Genomic DNA, 15,775 nt, shown 5'->3' with positions numbered 1-15,775 from the left:
GGCTATGAATTTGAAAGAGAGCAGGGAGGGGAACATGGAAGGATTTGGGGGGAGGAAAGGAGAAGGGGAAATGGTGACCTCAAAAAAATGAAAGATGTATGCTCATCTTAAATCCCAGGACTTGGGAGACAGAGGCAGACATATCTCTTGAGTTTTAGGCCAGCTTCTACATAATTCTAGGGCAGCCAGGCTACATAGAATTTCAAAAAACTAAAAACAAAAAAGAAAATGGGCTGGACCTGTTCTCCAGCAGACACAGGTTTAATTCCCAGCACCCATGTGCCCACGAGGGTCCGTAACACCAGTTCCAGGTGATCCAAGCACCCTCTTTATCCAAGCACAAACATGGTACACAGACATACAGTCTTTATCCAAGCACAAACATGGTACACAGACATACAGTCTTTTGGTGTTGTTTGATTAAAGTTAAAGGAAGAAAAGAGTGTCGACGACAAATGGAGCTATAGTGTACATTTAGTTTGTGCGGTGTTGTGTGCCTGACAGAAGACTTCTGAGATTTAGTTTCTAACTCTACTGCCCCTCAGCTAACTCAGTAGTGTGGCAGTTTAGTTTTCAGCTCGGCGACATTTCAGCAAAGAAATTATTATGTGCTACTGAAAGACATGTTTAAGTTAGTGTAGAAATATAAAAGCTAATGACTTGTTTTTATGCACAAGCTAAATTATCGGTCAACAAACAAAATGGTAAAAGCCACAGATGTTGAATCTGTATCTGAGTTCTTTGGCTAGTTTCTAAAAAGTCAGCAGGTTTTGAAAATAATGTGTGCATTCTTATACATACTCAAATTACCTAGATAGGTAAGAGTATTTCCAGAATAAAATATCCTGTGATCTTTATTGTATTTTCACATTAGAAGTTGAAAATTAAATGGTTTTATGTACCATTCATTGTCCAGATTTTCCAAATAGTTCTTTTTTTATTTGACAAAGGTTTTGAGTTCTTAGGTTATTCCAAGAACTTACAGAGTAGAAAAATCTAAATGTCTTATTTGCTGTCTTAGGATGCTTACAGTCTAATTAGAAAGACAATTTTATGTGATTAACAGCTTACACATGTAAGAGCTGCTTTGAGGGTTTGCATATACACCATAGGCTCCAGACACTCCGCTGCATGCCTAAAACCACACGCCTATTCAGGAAGAGTGATGCCATGATGGGTGACTAGGTGGCCACTAGAACTAACAAGCAGATCGCCCGTGCAGCATGGACAGAGATTACATCATGCTACATGCACAGCAGCGTATGTGCAGGTTAGAATTGGGAATGGAAGCTGAGTGGTGAGCACACTTGTAACCCAGGGGGAAGAGGGGAAGGCAGGAGGATCACAGATTTGAAACCAGCAGCAGTACATAAGAACAAACAGTAGCAGGCCCCTTCCAGCCACAAAATCCTGAGCAGCTGCAACCGTTAGAAAGAGAAACTGAATGTAAGGGTGAGTGCCATAGCCAGATAGGGAAAGAGTTCCCACTCCGTTAGCACTCATCTTTTGTAACAGTTTTCAGGTAGTTAGGTAGGAGCTACCATGTGGGGGCTGGGAATTGAGCCCAAATCTTCTAGAAGAGCAGCCTGTGCTCTTAACTCCTGAACCATCTCTCCAGTCCCATGACTTTTATCTAATACACAGTCTAGTGGATATGTAACTATTAAAATAGTTGAAGTTCGCTGGGCAGGGGTGGCACACACCTTTAATCCCAGCACTCGGGAAGCAGAAGCAGGCAGGTTTCTGAGTTCGAGGCCAGCCTGGTCTATGGAGTGAGTTCCAGGACAGCCAGAGCTACACAGAGAAATTCTGTCTCAAAAAAACAAAAAAACAAAACAAAAACAAACAAAAAAGAAAGTTGAAACTCATATATGTCACCTAACATATATATACCACACTTTCAGGAATACTGATTTACATAATTCATCAGTGTAGACAGTGGGCATCTGAGCCTGTTATCACAAATTTACACAACTGTCAGTACCAAAAATAGAGCGCAACTGTCCTTCCCCTCCTCACAGCTCTCCTGTGCTGCTGTTAGCAATTACAACACTTAGACAACAGTGCTACTGCTAGGAATCTAACTTAGGAAGACTGCTGAAAGTTTCCAAAATAGTGACTTCTAGGCCAGCCTGAGCTAAAAAGTAAGAGAAAAAAAGCAGTGTGCCAGGTTAGGGAAGCCAAAGGCCTAGTAGAAGGGGGTTGGGTAGATAACTGGAGAGAGAGACGTTGCAAACGGAAGTTAGTACATACCTGTTACCCTGGAGTCTTTTGCAGAAGTCCATTGAGGCTTTAGGCTCCCGGCCCTACTTTAAACAGGTCTTAAGAAGAGTCTTCCAGGTTAACTGTGAAGGCACAGGAATGCAGCACATAAGGTAGGAAGAGAAGGCATCCAAGCCAAGTGTCTTGGTAGACACTGAGGTATTTGCAGCTCCTGTTTTGCAGGGGAGTTTCTGAGTAAGGCGGGTGTAATTAGGGTTCCTATTGGTCTTCTGAGAACATCTATCTTAGAGAGTGATTGAAAGAGACCAGCACTGGGAAGAAGGTGCAGCAGCAAGGCAGTGTACAAGTGACAGAGACGCATGCGTGGTTATTGAGGTCTTGCTTGATTACGTGGGGGTGAATCCCGTAGCCTGTGGGTCCAGCCTCTCTGCTGTCTCCCCATACACTGCCGTCTGTTATTGTGTTACTGAGAGGACATAAAAGAGAGTTAAACAGAAGGAGCAGCTGAGACTGTGATTCATTATCTGCTTTTCTTGCAGGGCATGGTAGCAGTGTCCGGAAGCTTGTCAGTGCTCCTAGATTCCATTCTCTGTGCTCTTGGCCCTTTGGCATGCCTGACCACACAACTACCTGAACTGAATGGCTGTCCTAAACAGGTCTTGGTGAGTTGTTTTGTTGTGATGGTGGTGGTGTTTTTCCTTAACTTTTGAGGGCTGGAGCCTTTGGGAGCCAGAGAGCCCTACCTCAGTGAGCACGGCCAAGCACTACTTGTGAGGCACGTGGCACTCCTATTACATACTGTCCACAGAAGATGACACTGTTATCAACTGCATGGGATGATTTCAGTGACCCCAGAGACCATGCCCTTTTCCACAGCAGTCCAGCTTAGCCCTGAGGAGCTGCGGCTGCTGTGTCTTGTCCACTCCTTTCCCATCTCTCCTCTGAACATGCGTGTCTCGGGGACTGCAGAGAGGTGTGCCTCAGTTGAGCCCTTTCTCCTTATTTACAGGCAAACACGCTGGACAACATTGCATACATCATGCCTGGACTGTGACCTGCAAGAAGCGTGGGACAGAAGACTTGTCTACCCCTTCGATAGTTTATGTATATATGACTGTTGCAGATCCTCCACTGACCTCTGGGTGTAGGTTTTAAATTTTTATATCTATATATACGAATATAATGTACAGTATATACATAGGATTATAACTACTTTGCTTTTAATAATTTTATGAAATGGCAAAGGTTTAGCTAAAAGGAAACTTTAGCATGAATGTGGGCTTGGATTTATTATTATTTTTTTTTTTTGTCAAAAAAAAAATCTGCCTTAAAAATCAGTGTAATTTGGGGACTAGGGGCTTATTCTGGGTGCCATGTGTATCTCCTTATAGACTGCTAAAATGGTGATTTTGTTTTTTTCCCCAAGCTTGGGTTTACCTCCAGACCCATCACTGACCATTTGCCTTACCTGTCTTATAATCAGAAATCTAGTAAAGATCATGGGAGGAAGCCAGCTGACTACAAACTTTTCAACACTGGAGTAGCCTGGAGGGAGGCGGAGCTTAGGTGGACTGAGTAGGGGACTCATTCCAATTCCTACTAAAGAGGTGTCTGTGTCTCCAGATTTATTGTAACCACGGTACCACAGAGTCATCGGTACCATCTATAGCCTCAGTTGTGTGATTCTTGACAGCAGAGAAATAAATACCTTGGAGAAACCAAAGCTGTCGGTGCCACCTGTTGAACCTGCTTGTCTGGCCAGCAAGGCTTGGTGAATACAAACCAAAGCTGCCATCTTTCCCTCGCAGCATTGCTTGCCCACCAAATCCAGAGAGGTTCTGCGGCTTAGCTGCTTGGCAGTTCTTGGCTCGGCTCTGGCTCCCCTGGGGTACACTGTGCTCGGCATCCCACACAGAGCTGGGTCACAAACAAGTCCTGGGTTCTCAGGAGGGTTATCTATGTGTGTGTGTGTGAGTGTATATTTTAATTATGTGTATTTAACACTTTAGAATTTCTTAGATTTTTAATTTATCCTGTAAATTTCTGTATATATAATTTAATAACAAGCCTCCACCAGCAGGAGCATGTGGAGCATAGAGATTTGTCATTTCTTAATGTCTGTCTAAAAGCTCCCAGCCGTCCATATGTTACCGTGTTGTGACTCAGAAAGAAACTTCATGGACCTCAATAATGTTAGGAAAGTGAAATAGAAAGGAATGTCACCATTCCTAACTGCCCTTATTCCCAAAGAACCAGACCTGCTTCCCCCTTAGAGAGAAGATGGCTGACAGGACTCCAGGGTTGCTTGGGAACTTGGTGAGAGATTCCCTTCCCTGCCAAACCCAAGCTGAGTTAATAACCATGCCTTCTTCCTCCGGCCTGGATAGAACAGGGCGGCATCACAGGAAACCTTTGGGGACCATGGAGCCAGCTGGCGTCCTAGGTGACCCTTCCTGTGGCCCGACTGCCGTCACAGGAGTTCCGGAAACCGTGTCCCGATGTCAGCTCAGAGCAGTTTTGAGATTTAATCTGAGAAGTGGGGAAAGGAACAGGAATATGTGGGAACTGAAATCAAGCAGAGCAGAAATTTAAACATATCAGAACCTCATTTGAACCTGCAGAAGTTTCCTGTGAGAAACAGGGTATCAAGGAGAGGCCAGGGAAGACGTGCATCGTACAGGAAGCAGCCAGTCCTCCGTTGCCCGTGCTCCAGACAGTAGTGAACTCCTAAGGAGAACTGGCTTTCTCGGGTTTGTTTTCCTCTGAAGCCTAGCCCTGTTGTATTTGTATTAAAGATTTGTACACATTTGTATAATAATCTGTACCTTGTCATATTTGGTACTATTAGAGGAAAAACTTTGGATTCAGGCCTTCTTGCTGTTTTTATATCATTGTTTTATTTTGTTTTTTAAATAAATCCTAGTGGTTTGATCCAAATCCTATTACAGTTGTATAAAGAAACAAAATTTTGTACTTACATTAAAGATCTCATTTTTAATATTTATAGTCCAGTCTTAGCTGTCTTTTCCCTAATTGGGCTAGTCATAGTTGCTATAAAATTATAAAACCTGTCCTTCATTCTACTCTACCCTAACATTTCTCTGCAAGGGAGTCGGGGCTGAAGTGATGGTTCACTGGTTGAGAATATATTCCCTGCCCTTGAAAAGGACCCAAGTGAGATTCCAGCACTCATCCATCTGAATGTAGCTCCCGTTGCAGAGGTTCAGTCACCCTCTGTAGCCTCCTTGGGCACCAGCACACAAGTGCATATACTCACAGAGGAACACACACACACATAATTAAAATTTAAAAATTTAAAACCAAAACCTGAAGTAAAGGTCAAGTTACCATGTTCCTATCTATCCTGGGCTGTACAGCCCTTGGGTCTCAGGTTGAACATACCTTATATGTAAAGGCTCTCAAATATCATTTGCATATATTATAAAAGGAGAGAATCTGATAGTTATGGCTCTAATGCATAGCAAGTGAAACCATGTACAATATGTTATTGGCCTAAATCAAGAAGTATCCATCAATCTTTGGTTTGGTCAGGGTTGCCTGAAAATCCTATGCCAAAACACTAGACAGTTCATATCCCAGGAGCTTTCTGGAGTCTTGTCTATTTAAAAAAAAAAAAAGAAGAAGAAGAAGCAGGGCAGTGGTGGCACACGCCTATAATCCCAGCGCTCTGGGAGGCAGAGGCAGGTGGATTTCTGAGTTCCAGGCCAGCCTGGTCTACAGAGTGAGTTCCAGGACAGCCAGGGCTCTACAGACAAACCCTGTCTCAAAAAACAAAAACAAACAAAAAATGTGATGTCACCTCCTTGTCTCTGAGTCTACAGCTACATGGCCTGAAGTGAATCTGTGCTAATACTATGAACATTTAAATAGGGAAATTTGACCTTTCATATTTAAGGAAAAAGTTAATGGAAATACAAGATGTTGAAAGTCATAAGTAGCAAAAAAAAAAGAACAAAAAGGCTGCACGTTATGATGTACATACTCCTTTAATTCCAACATCCCAGGGATCTGAGTTTGAGACCAGCCGAGGGAGAATGTCAAAAAAAAAAATAAAAACAGGGGAGGGGGCTGCAGAGCACTGGCTTTTAGTGTGGCAAAGTCCTAAGTGTGAGCCCCAGCTCTGCCAAAAATGAAGGAGGAGGAAGTGAGATGGCCCATGGTACTTGTTTAATCTCAGAAATTAAATGTGGTAAAAGAAACAAATCCTCCAAGTTTTAGGTCTGACCACTATGCACCATGGCACACACACACATAGAGTTAAAAAAGTAATTACAAGTCTAAAACATAATGCCTTACAGAAGATACAGCAAGAAGCAACCATCACGGAATGCCTACTCAGTAGAGTGATTTTCATGTCATCTCAATACTCTGAAAGCATTACATTATAGGTATTTACAGCTGAGGGGAACATATAAAGAAAAAGCACTTTATCCGCCAAGGCGGATGCGGTGGCTTACCGGGTAAAGGCATTTGCCACACACAGTACAGGCAGTTCATTCTCTGTCTCAAGGGAGCACAAACCCAGACCTTTGCCTCCTCTGGGCCACAATCGACTGGCTCTTGGAGCAGGGAGACATCAAATAGAAATAGAGTCCGACTTGAGCAAGGAGGCTGCTATCCTCAGGGCTTGGTCCCCAGGACTAAAGGCTAAGACACTAAACCCGGTTGAGTATGCGTAACCTGACCAGAGAGACCTAGTTTCCGGACTTTAAGACATCTAGACTCCCCCCCCTCGGGGGCGTGGCTTAGAAACCGGCCCTCCCAGGCCCCGCCCTGGTGTGGCGTCAGCCCAGGTTGAGGGGCAGCCCAGTAGGGGGCGGGACCTCGTGGCTGCGCTCCAGAGCCCCCGCCTGCCGGCACCTCCCCGCGGGCTGGCCAGCGGGTCACGTGACGGGTCGGCGGCGCCGGCGGTTGCTGTCACCTGATTCTGGGAGCTGGTGGCAGCAGTAGCCGCGGCAATGGACTTTCTCCTGGGAAATCCGTTCAGCTCTCCGGTGGGACAGCGGATCGGTGAGTCCCGAGAGCCTCGCGCAGCCCCGCCCTTGTGTGCTGCTCTGGCCTCGGCCCTGGGACCTGTCGGAGTCCACAGTCTGGTCAGGGAGGAGGGAAGCTAGGTGGCGAGGCTGGCGCGGCGCTCTGAGCTCCGCCCCCCACCTGATTGACAAGAGCACGGGCCAATCAGAGGTCTCATATGGGTATTGATGTTTGATGTAACCAATAGGTAGGGGAAGGAGGCGGTCCTGGGAGGATGTGGTTCAGCCAATGTGTGCGTGCTGGGGTCCAGAGTATAGGGAGAAAGTTTGGGTTAAAGGGACTGCTGTGGTGAGAAGGCGTTGGGCCTCGCCACCGCCCGGCGCGCGCAGGCTAAGAGTCCCTCCCGGGCTGGCGGTGCCTGGGTCATTCGCCGCGTCACCGCCCCCCACATTCGGAGACGCCGGGGTGTCTAGGTTCGGCCGCGCCTCTGTCCCTATGGTCGGGAGACTCGGGTTTATATGACGTTGCCCCCTTGATGGTTCTCGCCCGTAGTTAAAGGACCGTGGCCCGGTCTTCCTGGACTTGTTTGATCATTAAATGCATAATAAGAGCGAGGCACTGAGGATGTTTCCTGGCACATAGCTAATGCTTGTCATTGTCAACGTCTTACCACCTACTGGGGCTGGAGCCCATAGGAAGGTGCCAGCTCCCAGCACCTACTTTTGGGCAAAGGCTAGGCGGCGACCTTTCCCCGGGAATGGATGGCCTGAGTGTGACACACATCCCCCTTACCTGAAGGGTCTGGACGGCATTGTGAAATTGGGAAGGCAGGATCTGAAAGCCAAGGCTTCCCCTGAAGTCGTTAGCACAGGTCTGTGTTGTAACCACCAGTGCAGTTGTTGGTGGCTCTTTTGAGGTTCTCATCAGTTCTCTGCAGGGGAGCTCTGGTGCTTCACCAAAATCCCACCACAAATCGTTACTTAAGACCTGGAAAAAGAAGACAGCCCTCTTCGCAGATTTCCTATGTAAAAAGGGCAAATTAGTCTAGCCTTCAAAGCCAGCCTCAAAATCCTGAGACTTTCTGGATAAAGTCTTTAGGATTCAGGATGCTTATCAGTTCAAAGCTCAGCAGCTCTTCCTGCCCTGAAAGTTTGTCTGCCTTGGGCAAGAAATATTTCTTGGGTTAGAGTGCTGCTACATCAGTACCTTGGAACACGGACTAAATCGCACTACTGGACCCTCTCTGCCTTGGAGTTCATGTCAGAAGAGGTTGGACCTAGATGACTCAGATGGACAGGAGTCGGGTTCCCAGGAGTGCTCTTTGCAACTGGCTGAGAGAGAACATGTTTTGAAACCTCCCATCAGAAGCAGTGGCTCTCATCTGTAATCCTACACCCAGGAGACTGAGACAGGAGGATTGCCACAAAGTCCCAGGCTAGCTGGATTCTGGAATTAGTTGCAGGGTAGCATCAGCTGCAGAGTAAGACCCCAAACCAGGTGAATTGAGATCAGATAGCAAGGCTGTGAAAGAGCCAGGTGTAGTGGGAGTCTAATCCCAGCACTCAGGAGGCCGAAGCAGGAAGATTTGGAGTTCAAGTCCAGCCTGGGCTACATAGAGAGACCCTACCTTGAAGAACAACAATATCAGTGTTCCATACTCTTCCGTGTATAGAGATAGAAGCACTGGAGATTGAGTCTGCATTTGTTTCTTGAGACGGGGTCTCTCAGTGTTGACCAGGTTGGTCGGGAACTTCAGGACTCAAGAGGTTGTCCCCCATCAGCTTCCAAGTAGAGAAGACCTGACTGGCTATGATGATTGATGGTTTTAGATGCTTGTATTCTTATAATCCAAGCCCCTCTTTGATGCAGGAGTAAAATGGTATCTTCTCAGGTCTGCTGATTTCCTTCCCTGACAGCGAAATCTTAAAGAACTGGCATCCTAGAAGATAGCAGTCATTAAGTGGTGCAAAGCAGGGCCCAGTGTCACTGGCCTCACAAGTCACATACACCTTGATATTTGTTTGTTTCACTGCCTGGAGTGTCTACTGCTGTGAGGAGCTGGGCTCATTCCTGGAAGCACTGGGCACCATTACCTCCTCCCTGAGGCCGTTTCCCAACTCCTGATCCAATCTCTGCTCTTTTGTTCTGTCCTCAATCTGCTTACTGTAGGCACAAAACAGCTCTCACTTCAAGAGAAATCAGAGATACTTCATCCCATCTCTGGATCAAATATGAAATGCTGTGACCCAAGAACACAGAATCACATCACCCCAAATAACATGGTCCAATGTGGAAATGGTTTCAGGATGTTTTTGTAGCTGCAGAGAACAAAAGCAAGCCATAAATCACACACTCGGGTTATGGCATAAGCGTGGAAATGTATGCTATATGTCTCAGGTGCTAGCTGATGACATTCCTAACTCTTGGGTTGGTGGATACTAGTTTTCCATTAACTTATTCCAAAAGGTGTTACCTGGTAGTCACAGAAATGTTAGGTCAGACACAGAGATGAGCAATAAGTAGTTACTAAATGATCTACAGCAAGGTAATTTGTCTCAAGGTCTACAGCATTCCAACGCTCCACAATCACAAAGTTGTAATCAACCTTCTAACTTCTTTAACACGGGTGTAGCTTTCCTGTTTTCAGTTTGTAAAGTTGAACTCTCTTGCTTGAGAGAAGTTATAAGAAAAAGCCAGTCCCTCAGCAAGTGTCTGTGCAGTGAGAGGGTATGGGAGACAGCTCCTGCCATCTCATGTTCTTTGTCTACCTCCTTCACACTGATATATCACTGTCCCTGCAAGTCTGTCCTCAGCCTGGCTTGAGTTGAGATCAGGAGCTATCCCTCCATTTCCTGATACCTCAGACCTAGAAGGCAGTGAAGAAAGAGAGAGAGAGAGAGGGAGGGAGGGAGGGAGGGAGAGAGAGAGAGAGGGAGAGAGAGAGAGAGAAGAAAGAACGGATGGCATAGCTGGTTTTGAATATGGTGGAGGAGAAAGTTTATTGTAAATAAAAGAGAGAACATAACCAGAGGCAAAGACCTCTGGGAGAATCAAGCGCGAATGTGACTAGACTGAGCTAGACCCTGTGCAGAGCAGGGAGAGGACAGAGCCAGACCAAGAGGCCTGGAAGGTAAAAGGTAGATGAAAAAAGGCCAGAAGCCAAAATTACTAGATTATATAGGGAAAGGGAGCTGTAGGGGTCAGGGGGCTAGGCTAATACCCGCGCTGGAGACGTTTAGGGCAGGGGTTGGGGTGTGCCAGACAGGAGGACCCTGCAACAGGTGGGGACTGAGGGATGCTGGGAGAACCTGGCTGCCAAGTCGGCTTGGATATGTTAAATGGGCACCTCGGGCCTTTTTATTTGTTCCAGGTTTGAGACTTGACAGGAGGGAAAGAAGCCTAGCTAGCTACTCAGGGTCACACTTAAGACCCAGTGTTCTCTCTTGCCCCTGAACACAGCAATCTACTCAGGTCCTTGTTTGAATCTATATTAGCAAAACCCTGCCAGACTAATCTGTGGTATTAATCTCTCACAGATTAGAGATAATGATGAGTTTTCCCCCACCTCCACATCACTCAGCCCAACTCCAGGAGAGCCCACCAGAGCGGCAGCAGCTACGGACCCAAGGGCCTGGTGACTTATACCAGGTGGTAGCAGAGTCCTTTTTCAAATGTGTTACGATGTGTGTCCAAGGACAGATCTTACTGTGGGAGAGATTCCTGTTTTCCTTTTCTGGCTGTCAGGTGATGCTTAGAAGCCAGCTACAGATGTCCCCACAGAATATGGGCCGTTCCTGGGTACCAGTCCTAGGGAGTTAGGACACTGGAGCTCAGAGCCTGAGGCCAGGCCTGGGAGAGGAGGGCAAGATAAAGAGCTGTGCCTGGCTTATTAGCATCCACCTGAAATCCCAGTACTCAGGAGATGGAGACAAATCAATTGCCAGAAGTTTGAGGCCAGCTTGAGCTACAGAGAAAACTTGTGTTTTCAAAGTGCACACACACACACACACACACACACACACACGTGCACATACAGGTAGAGATGTCCTCGGGTCCCCAAAACCTACTCAGGCCCATAGACAGGAATCAAATGAATGAGCAGCATCAGGGTCCTAAGGTTCCTTTAGGGCAGAGGCTGGGAAACCACAGACTGGGCTGTGTGGCAGCTGTTGGGCTGGCTCAGGAGGGGTGCTCTCAATCCTGTCTGCTCCTGCCTGTGGCAGCCTTATCTTCCATCCCCATCTATAATGGAACACAGGGGCACCCCCACTCCCTCTCCTTCCCAAAGGACTGGTGAACAGCAGCTGAAGGGCAATGGGAATGGGGAAGTGTTGGTGCTGCATGGCAGAGAGGCTATGTGGCAGCCCTGGACCTGTAAGAGACTGGCCAGGTAGGAGTCAAAGGAGAGAACTTCAGAGGATTCTCACGTGGCTGTCAGGGTGTATACCAGGCTTACTCTCCAAAGGGCCACACAATAAAACCTCAAGGCTTTAGAGGCCTTCTGGTCTCTGTTGAAATACTCAAAAAGCTCATTGTTGTAGAGAGCCAAAGACAATAGGTAAAAGAATGGGTGTGGCCATGCTCCAATAAAACTATATGGCCACATGTTTGAATTCATATCATTGCCATGTGTCATTAAACATTATTCTTCTTGGGTGTGGTGCTACATGTCTCTGATCCCAGTACTCAGGAGGCAGAGGCAGAGGCAGGCTGATCCAGGCCAGCCTGGTCTGCAATAGTGAGACCCTATCTCAAAACAGTGTCTACATAGGACCTTGGCTGGACAAATACTAGTAATGCCCAAGGTGACCTTGAGTCGGAGCGCGAGCTTTGTTACTCGGAGTAGGTTATTAACCTCACTATCTCTGGTTCCTCCTTTGTAAAAGGAGGCTAATAATAGCACCTGTCAGGCGGGGTTGCTGTCTATACAGCATGTGGCATTTGAAGCACTTGGCTTGTGCCTGCCAGACCGGAGGCATCCACAGCTGTTAGCCCTGGGGTTTCTTGTAGGAGGTGTCACTGTTCCTAGGGCACACTTAGTGGCAGAGCTAAGGTAACAATGCAGGACCCAGCCTCCAGTACAGCTCTTGTTTTAGCCTTTGTGTCTTTGAGATCTGAGCAGTCACTGGCTGGGTGGCTGCACATTCACAGGCAGGTCAGGTTTCAGGCAGTGGGGTGGAGCCAGTTCTCCTGGGGATTGAAGGCTCAGCCTGACTGTGGATTGAGCCAGTGAATAGGTTTTGTTCCCACATGGAACACTGAGAAATAAGAGTAAAGTCCTAAATTCTGGTCTTGGGGGTGGCGTCCAGGCAGCTGAACTAAAAACCCTCAGTATGTAGCTAACTTGGGGCTACCACTCACTCCATAAGGACACTGGAATTCAGTACACTAATTAACTCTAGCCCTCTGATGAGGTTCTGATCTAGGCCAGTGCTCTCAAACTGCCACGTTCCTCTGCCGCCTTCCCCCCACTGTATATCTGTGGGCCTCCTTTACTATTACTTCCATGGTGCTTTCCTTCAACTGCCTTGTTTACACTCCTTTAGTCCCTTCCTTCATAATCATTATGTCCGTGATGTCAGGGCAGCGGGCACCCTTCCCCACTGAGCCTTCCCCACTCACCAGCCTGGTGAAGGTCGATTCTAGATGAGATTAATAATGAAGTAGTAGACTCTGACTAGAGCAGATCGCCCTCCATAATGTGGATGATCCTTAATCAGTTGAAGACTTTTCCTGGAAAGATTGACATCCCCAGAGCAAGGGAAGCTCTGCCAGCCGACACATTTGACTCTCTTGGCTTGAGATTTTGGACTTGCCAAGGCTCTGCAATCATGTGAGTGCATTCCTTAAAGTTAAAATCAATGAGCCCGCTGGTATTTGTATGCCTGTTTCTCCTCCTCCCCCACCTCTCTCTGTCTGTCTGTCTGTCTGTCTCTCTCTCTCTCTCTCTCTCTCTCTCTCTCTCTCTCCCTCCCTCTCTCCCTCCCTCCATCCCTCCATCCCTTTTCTCTCTCTTGTACTCTCTCAGTCTTCCATTTCTCTTTTATTTTTATTGTGTGTGTGTTGCATCATATATGAACGCACATGTGTGTGTTCAATTTCGTGTGTATTTGTGTGCATGTGCGTATGGAAGTCAGACATCAGTGTTAAATGTCTTCCTCCATTGCTCTTCACCTTTTTTGAGAGTGGCTGTCTCATTGAGTCTGGAGCACTCCAATTCTGCAGACTACCTGTCCAGTAGCTCCTGGTATTCCCCTGCCTCTGCCTTTCCAGTACACACCGAGACACCTAGCTTCTTATGTAGTGCTGAGGACGGGAAACCACGGCACTCTGTTACACAGCAAGCACTTAGCCACCAGGCTGTCTCCTTGGCTGTTTGTCCATTTCTTTGAACGCTAACATATCTCAGAGCTCTCTCCACCTCCACGCCCAGGCTGTCCTCTCATCTTGCTCACCCATGGGTGGAGTAGAGAAGGCCACCAACAGTCAGCCCTTGCATGGGCTTGGTCCCTCCTGCCTGAACAGTTTAAGAAACTCTCCTTTGTCTAACCACAAGTTTCTTCAGCGAGGACTTATAGTTTGTTACATCAGCTTGAAAACTGTGGACTGAGGAAACAATACCCTCCATAAGGTATTTTAAGCTTTCTCTTGTGGCCTGTGGTTTAAAAAAATGACAGGGGAGAGAGAGACAGCCAGGGTTTTAAGAGAGGACATTTCAGTAACTTAAGAAACTGATAGAAGTTTCCAGGCTGGATCTGGAAAGAATTGTTCATTTGGAAAGTAGGCTTCGTGACAAGTTACTGACTAAAAAGACGAAACATAAAAGTGGCTACTCTAAATGACTTTAGAGTATTTTCTATGGGAAGGCTTGAAATTTTGGACTGATTTGTAGCTGATATTTTTGTGGTGAGTAACATTTGTTTTGGTGCTGATGCTGTAGTCAGTGGGCACAACATACATAACCTGTACACTTTCATCTCCTTCACACAACCCTTGGAAAGTGGGTACTTTAGGTACCCTATTCTGCAAAGGAGGAATGAGGTTCAGAGAGGCTAAGGCATTCGCTCAGGGTCACACAGCCACTGGCTGCTGAAGTCAGGGCCTACACTGTAAACTGTATATTCACATTCCATGTTTCTAGTTTCCCTCCCCATCACTGTCCTGCAGGACTAAAAGGGACTGACTCTGGCCTTCTCTGTGAGTCACAGGGTATTCATCTAGAGTGATGTGTGCACTAGTGGTTCCTGTTGTATTCCTACATCTTCCATACCAATGTCCTCCTCAGGGCAGGGAGCTCTACAGAGGGCACCAGCAGCGTGGATCTCTTTACCAGGAGAACAGAGCCTACAGGTACCTCCAGGGACTCCCTCTTGTGTTCAAGCAGCTAGGAATGAGTGGAAAGGGACTAGGAATGCAAAACAGTGTGAGCCTGGGGAGGTAGTCTAGTCACCTCACACAGGCCAGCATGGTGTTCATGATGTCATGGGACAGGCGTCCACAGAACCCTAGTGTCTGTTGTGGGCAGAGCTGCAGTCGTTGTGGATTCCCACGCTGCACTTCCAGCTGCACAGCTAGTCTGCATCCCAGAGGTCGGGCAGGGCACTCGGTGGCGCTGGCTGGGAGGATCATGTCCACAATTGACTCTCATTGGGAAAAAGGATGTCAGGTTAGAAGGCAGATTAAGGAACCTGGACCAGGTGTGGTGGTAGACACGCCTTTAATCCCAGCACTTGGGAGGCAGAGGGAGGTGGATCTTTGTGAGTTTGAAGCCACCCTGGTCTACAGAGTGAATTCCAAGATAGCCAGGGTTGTTACACAGACAAACTTTGTTTTGAAAAAGAAAGAGAGAAGGAAGAAAGGGAGGGAAGGAAGGAAGGAAGGAAAAGAGGGAGGGAGGGAGGGAGGTGTCCCGACTCATGGGACTTATTTATTCAGGGAGCCAAGGGAAACCCAAGCCTGAAAGAGAGAAACAGGCAGGAAAAAGGAGCGAGGCCAAACAAAAGGGGGGTCTTGTCTAAGCCTCTCCAATGAAAAGCAGAACGCCTGGTTTTGAACACTCCGTAAGAGGAAGTAGGGAGGGGCTGAAGTGGATGCTAAAAGCACAGAAGGAGGAAAGATCGTCGGATGTTGGACGGATGTTGGACGTGGCATCCAGCAGCATTTCTGGAATGCTGGTTCCGCCTAGACAACCCCAGGTGTTTGGTCAGGATGAGAACCAGTTGATCAGCCTTGTGTGAAGAAGGGGGTGGTTCAGCTGTAAACTGCAAGGTCAGTGAATTCTCAAGGTGAGAGCTGTTGAGGGTCTGGTTTCCCAGAGTTTGGTCTCCCACGGGAGGGAAGGAAGGAAGGAAGGAAGGAAGGAAGGAAGGAAGGAAGGAAGGACAAGCAAAAGAACTTGGAATTTTCTGACAGGTTGGAATTTTATCCAGTAACTATTGGATCAAGGAATGCCCGGGAGGTGCTTCTAACCACAGTGCTGTCCAGGTGACCATGCTAAGAATTCAGCAGCAGCATCACTCAGTCACTTAGCAAACAGGTCCTGCAGGCTTCATCCAGT

At 47.2% G+C, this 15,775-nt stretch overlaps 2 protein-coding genes across 6 annotated transcripts in view; both read left to right on the top strand.

Annotated features, from left to right (window-relative positions):
* Hmgxb4 (HMG-box containing 4) overlaps nucleotides 1-5,229 on the top strand; it is a 38,892-nt gene extending 33,663 nt beyond the window's left edge. For all 3 annotated transcript variants that reach the window (XM_052166314.1, XM_052166317.1, XM_052166315.1), the window contains 2 exons: nucleotides 2,763-2,885; nucleotides 3,233-5,229. In XM_052166314.1, coding sequence (XP_052022274.1) covers nucleotides 2,763-2,885; nucleotides 3,233-3,277 — 168 coding nt within the window. In that variant the 3' untranslated portion in view covers nucleotides 3,278-5,229. The remainder of the gene's footprint in view (nucleotides 1-2,762; nucleotides 2,886-3,232) is intronic.
* Nucleotides 5,230-7,109: 1,880 nt separating this feature from the next.
* Nucleotides 7,110-15,775, top strand: part of Tom1 (target of myb1 membrane trafficking protein) — a 34,960-nt gene continuing 26,294 nt past the window's right edge. The window contains exon 1 of one of the 3 annotated variants that reach the window (XM_052166418.1): nucleotides 7,110-7,254. In XM_052166418.1, coding sequence (XP_052022378.1) covers nucleotides 7,203-7,254 — 52 coding nt within the window. In that variant the 5' untranslated portion in view covers nucleotides 7,110-7,202. The remainder of the gene's footprint in view (nucleotides 7,255-15,775) is intronic. The other 2 variants (XM_052166417.1, XM_052166419.1) reach the window with 2 other exon arrangements.

The sequence above is a fragment of the Apodemus sylvaticus genome, chromosome 21, assembly GCF_947179515.1.
Source record: "Apodemus sylvaticus chromosome 21, mApoSyl1.1, whole genome shotgun sequence".
NCBI classification, from domain to species: domain Eukaryota; kingdom Metazoa; phylum Chordata; class Mammalia; order Rodentia; family Muridae; genus Apodemus; species Apodemus sylvaticus.
This window is presented reverse-complemented; position numbering and strand designations above follow the sequence as displayed.